General features: G+C 42.0%; 1 protein-coding gene across 2 annotated transcripts in view; it reads right to left on the bottom strand.

Annotated features, from left to right (window-relative positions):
* The window catches only part of ARHGAP26 (Rho GTPase activating protein 26), a 456593-nt gene that overhangs the window by 90389 nt on the left and 360146 nt on the right, over nucleotides 1-6058 (bottom strand). For both annotated transcript variants that reach the window (XM_019506355.1, XM_019506356.1), the window contains exon 20: nucleotides 4004-4157. In XM_019506355.1, coding sequence (XP_019361900.1) covers nucleotides 4004-4157 — 154 coding nt within the window. The remainder of the gene's footprint in view (nucleotides 1-4003; nucleotides 4158-6058) is intronic.

Raw genomic sequence — 6058 nt, 5'->3', positions numbered from 1 at the left:
TTCCTGCCTAGTGCAGGGGGCTGGACCCAATGATCTTGCATAGTCCCTTCCAGCCCCTTACAATTTATGAGTCTAGAACAGTGACCACTGGTGAGTTAAGAGCATAGGACATGGTTTGGAAGCTAGTTGTCAGTCATCCTTATCACATGCCCTGTCCAATGGAGCTGATACCAAATAAATGTGACTTCAATGCTGGTGGTGTGTACTTGAGCCAGAACGCTGGCATTCATTCTTCTGTCCTTGCAATTGATTTGGAAGGACAAAAGAATGGAGAAATTCTGACCTCCCCGATGATTTTGACACCACTGATCACTGGAAGAGCCTCAAGAAAGGCATCCGTGAAGCGTGCAAAGAATCTCTAGGCTTCTCCACAAAGAAAAATCAGGACAAGTTTTATGAGAACAATATGGAAATTCAAGGTCTCGCTGATGAAAAAGGAAAGCCTTCAAAGCTCGGCAGAATGCTACAGGCTTCGAACAGAAGCAAAAACCACATCAAAGCCAAGACCCAGAGGAAAATTTGAGAGAGAAAGAACAAGTGGTTGGAGGACAAAGCAAAAGAGATGACAGCCATGACTTGCATAGTTTCTTCAGCGCAACCAAGGCCATCTACAGCCAAGCACACAAGCAGCCACCCTTCTGAGGTCCAAGGATGGACCAATGCATTTTAAAGACAGCTCCACCATCAATGCCTAATGGAAGGAGCACTTTCAAGAGCTCCTGAACGGAGATTCAGATGTTGAAGACAATACCCCATTAAGAACTACACCTTGCAGATCCACCAATTTATCAAGACACCTTAAAAGCCATTAAGCAGACGAAAAACAATGGAGTATGTGATCCTGATGGAATACCAGCTAATATATATAAGCAAGGCAGAAAAAATTCTCTCACCAACTACATGTCACTACTATGAAAATCTGGAAACATGAATGGATTCCAAGCGCCTTGGGAGGTCCCAAAATCATTACCATATTCGAGAAAGGGGATAGATTTGATTGCTACAATTATCCTAATATTGTATCCCTGTCCATTGCTGGGAAGACCCTTTCCTGCATTCCCTTCAATAGACTCACTTCCCTCACAGAGGGGATTCTATGCGAGTCCAGGAGCTAGCAATGCCATATGGAAACTTTCTGGTTCCCTCAATACTGTTTAACTTTCTGGGAGGAAAAGAACATACTGCTGGTAAAGCAAACAACACAACGGTTAAACCTTCTGTTGCTATGAGGATTGTTGCTTACTATTACTCTGGGTTGCTGCTAATGTAAAGAACTTTATGCTTTTCTGAAGACTCTCATTAGAGGAAGTCGCTGCCGGGAGCAAACACATTTCACAGAAAAAAAAAGTGATTTCACCACAGTATTCAGGCTTCAACACCTTTTCATGCCTCTGAGTTGCACCGTATTTTTTTACTTCTTAGAATGGAGTCAGTGTTAAAAAATTCTAGTTAAAGAGTAGCAGTCCTGAGGAAAAAAACAGCATGTAATCATGTGAAAGAAAATCTGTGAGAGAAAATAGGAGTTAGGCACCTATTTACTTTGAAAAACCTAGATGTTTATCATGATGCACATGCCCAAGGGAGGTGGTGAATTAAGCCAATCTCATTACCTACGTTTTAGGTGTTCAACTCCAAAACATTGACATTCTTTTATTGTAATCCTGTGTGATAGATGTCAAGCAGCACAGCACAGTGCACAGGAACAGCCTTTTTACCAGCTTGCTCACATACTTGGGGCTCCAGTACTGCTACCGACGCAGCAGAAATGCCTAGGAACTTCAGAGCCATGAAACATAATCCTGTTAAGAAAAGGACTGAAGGCACAGCCTAATCGGCCAGCGGAGAGTTACTTCTCTGCTCGGGTCTCATTCAGGTGTACGGAGTAAAGTAACAAAGCAAAAGCAGTCACAGAAGCTTTCCTGCCCACCACCTCTCCCCAAAAATCTACTCTACCAAAGCCTAAATGCTTGAGAGGCAGATTTACCCATACACTATCTATTACAACCCCAAATGGTGTTTTGTTTTGAGCTTCGTTATATTCTGGGCCCTGTAAACCTCAAGGCTGAAGCCTTGGAGAAAAACTCTGCTTGGAGGAAAAAAAGCCAAAAAATGCCATCTTAAAGCCCTTCCCCTTTTGTGTCCAGTAGCAAAAACATCAACAGATAGCGAACAGCGGTATGTGAAAATCTAGTCCCAGAACATTGCAAACAGGTCCCACCCTTGGTATCAGATAGCTAAGCAAAGTTTTAGCATTCGTGAAATCCACATGGTAATGGGCTGTAGAGTAAAGGAAAAGCAAGGGCCAGAAATGAAAACGTGGGTGTTTTGGAAATGCAGGCATGGCAGTGTAAGAGCTAAGTTCACACGGGGAATTACACCAGTTCTAGGATGTTCATGTACTTGGTCCCAAACAGAGTTCTACAGCTCCGGGTCTATACCTTTGCACAGAATGATGTAAGTACAGAAACTATTCACACAGCTCATGAAGGCACACTCTGAATCCAGGCAACAGCTTTGTGTTTCAAAACTGTAATAATAATAGCTCTGAAAGGCTGACATGCTTTTCAGCTTCCCCAATTTACCAACACTTACCAAGTCCACTTACCAAGATCATCACAAGAAAAAGTGAAGCGACTCCTCACTGACTTCCAAGGGACCAAAAATCTTTTAGAGCAGAGTGAGAATTTGCAGACTTTGAACTGTGTGAAAGTAGTGGAGGTAGGAGGAGGACCTTGCAAGGTTGCAGAACGAGGGCAATGACATTCTTGTAATACCATCCTAGTCAGAGCATTTGAAGGGATAGTTGTTGACAAGACTTACTGAGTGACATATAGAAACACAGTGGGAAATGCAGGAAAAAAATGAAGAAAAAGAGGTCTGCAAGTATTTAGTGTGTCGGGTGGGAATCTCTTCAGATCTGTGGGAAAAGCAAGGGAGAAAGTTGGCAGGCCCAACAGAGCCCCAAATGGAAGGAAATTCTCCTCAGCAGAGCCATTGGCGCGAGCGTTCAGGTGAAACAAGGTCAAGGGATTTCACAATAGCTCATCCATCCCCTGGAAGTCAACGTTAAAGCTGATGTTTTTTGCCAGATGAAGGAAGCTCTCTCATAAGCAATGGTACAAATTTTGCTGGAGACCAGCTGTTACTGAAAGCAGTCTTAGATCTTAATTAACTAAGTAAGAAAAAACCCTGTTTCATTAGGGCTATGTTCCACAGCTTTATTTACCTTCCTCTGTGCTTGCTGGAGTTGATACCAAATGCATCACAACACTTGAAACAGTAAAGTAACGTAAAGACCTACTTGAAAAATATCCCACATATTTAAAATAGATTAAAGCTAAAAGTAGCCAAAAGATATACCAAATACTAATGCGCTCTGTAATTCAGACTCAGGTAAAAATGGACTGCACATGCTAGATCCCCATTAAAAAAAAGTTAAATTTTATTCTTCTAGTAATACTCCTGAGTCAGACTAAGAGTGAAGTTACATACTACCCTTAAACCACACTAAGACCGCTTATAACACAAGCATCCACATGTTCAAGTTTGTTAACTCATGCTAGGTGCCCTCTGAGCATCTCAAAGTTATGCCACTTCAGGCAAGGTTTAACTCTGGGTCATGCTACCTAGCTCATGTTAGGGTAACTTCAATCTACTCCAAGGAGATAAAATGAGCTATCTGCAGTCCTCCAGCATCCCAGGATACACCAGTCCCAGCCTCCTCCCACCACCAGAACAGGGATAGAGCCTAGATATCCTGGCTCCTAGCCCTTGCTTGCCAGTCCTCTAGTGGCAAATCAGAGCTGTGCAGGCAAAAAATGGTACTAACCTTTAACACATGACTGCTAACAGCATGTTCTAACTTTAACAGCACTTAACAGTCCACAAATTTAGTATGTTTTAAGCATAACATGTAACTTCACTTTAAGACAACATCCTGATTAAAGATTTGTGAATTAGCTGGGCAGAGACCTTAAGACACACTAATTATCACAGTACTTACAGTGAGTTTGGCCTGTTAGGTTTAATTATTTCTAGGTCAGGGTCACTTGAGTTCAGGTTGGGTTGTGGAGCACTGTTGGAGAGGAGGAAGCTGTTTACATTTGAAGATATGACAGATTCTAGGCTGGAGTTGATGATACTGTTCCTTTTCTCCTCTAAAAGAAAAAAAATAGGTTTCCTTTAATAACAGCAATGTATGGTGATAGTCTATTAAGTTGTTAGGTAGTAAAGAATAGTCTATTGCAAAGTATAGGCATTTCTATTAATAGCCCTTGCGCCAATAATATAGTAACTTAGGGGATCCCAAGAGAAACAAAATCAAGTTACAAAAATGTCTTCACCTATATTATCCTTTAAACATGAGTAATACTCTCTCATATGACTTTTTTTAGTAAGCAAAACATTTACCAATTTTTCTCAAGTCACTAACATCACCTTGCAGCCTGGAGGATGCCAAAGTACTGCTTATTCTTCCAAAAACTTAAAATTATACCCATGGATCAATGTATACATCTCGGAAACCCAGTTACCTAGGGGTGAAACATGGTGACTGTATGACAGATTATCTAGATGTTATTTAAGTTAGGAAAAATGCTATTACTGAAGATGGGACACTGGGTTAACAACCAGAGTTATTTTCAAAGGAGGTCTATAAATCAAAGTGAAACATCAATATACACAAGGAGAAAAAAAGAACAAATGGAATTATTTTATATTTTCCCTCCAGCTATTTTAATATCTGTATTTTTGTAAATGGTGTTTCAGGCAAGATCTTCCATTTCAAGTCTCATCTGAAAGACCGTCTCTAACAGAGTGCACCTTCTGCCCCCTCAAGCACCAAAGAGGGCTGATCCTGTGCTGAGTTGGAAGGAAATGCCATCAATAAAATCACTAGTGTAATTCCTTTGCATACCCCTTTTTTGTTAGAATCCTCCTCTTAACATACCGACCGGACTCAGCTCCACTTGGAGCTCACAAGATCTGCCTGGGTAACATTACAGTTTGATACAGCGTCACACTTGCAATACAGAGATATCTGCTGATGTGTAAAATACCCAGTTCTTTTTCACAGTGTTAGCTCTACCCTCAACACTATGGCAAACTACATTAAAGTACCATATTTTCCCACGTACAACACGCCCCCAAATAAAAGACGTGCCCCGGTTTTGAAAGGCAGAATGAAGAAAACAAGATCTTTCCTTAAGAGCCTCTGCTGGGGGAGGGCATGAGAAAAGAAAGCAAGTGGGCACAGCCAACCGCTAAGGAGCCCAGCATGTCACAGATACAGCTTTACTTTTGCTTTCTCCACCACAGGCAGAAACTGTTACTGTTATATTTCCTCACTTATAATGTGCAAGCTAATGCCCAGTGGCTGAATTGTGAAAAAAAGCTGCATGAGAAAATATGGTATGTTAAATATTTTTCCACCTATAGAATGATTGTAGTGGTCACAAGTATGTTATTCTATCATCAGTAACATGGAAGATATTCATGGGAAGAAGTGGTGCTCTGAGATAATCCTTCTATCAAAGAGGGGCATAACACAGGCAAAGAGAACTGTCAAAGTTATGCTGGAGAGGCTCAGCTGGGTAAGGAGTGAACAAGAGGGTGTCAGGTTTGGTGGCGACTAAAGAGATGGACCCAAGCTGCAGCACATGGATCCAGATTCAGGTCTGAACTTCCCCAAGGTTTAAGTTGGTTTGAATACAGTCTCTATCACCCTCTCTTACATATTGCACATGTGTATCCACTTTTATACTGGGTACAGACAGATGCAACAACCAAAACCTTTCCAAGTGAAATGCACTCTGACACATTTCATAAAAGAAATATTTCAGCTAGGGATCTCATGGCCCCCGGGTCATTCCTGAACGGAACAGGTTTGGAAACACTGCAGCCTACTCTAATGCCAGCCAGAGGGCTGTGCTCTGCTCCTTCCCTCCCCTCACAGGAACAGGAGGTAGAGGAGAGGGAAGAGTAGAGGGGAGGTGGGAGAGGTAAAGGGGACTGGGGCAGAAGAGCAAGACTACCAGCATGGACAGCAGGCACGCTGTCC

Source organism: Gavialis gangeticus, unplaced genomic scaffold (genome assembly GCF_001723915.1).
Source record: "Gavialis gangeticus isolate Ggan-Ray unplaced genomic scaffold, GavGan_comp1, whole genome shotgun sequence".
NCBI classification, from domain to species: domain Eukaryota; kingdom Metazoa; phylum Chordata; order Crocodylia; family Gavialidae; genus Gavialis; species Gavialis gangeticus.
Note: the sequence above shows the minus strand (reverse complement) of the source record. Positions and strands in the feature narration are given on the sequence as shown.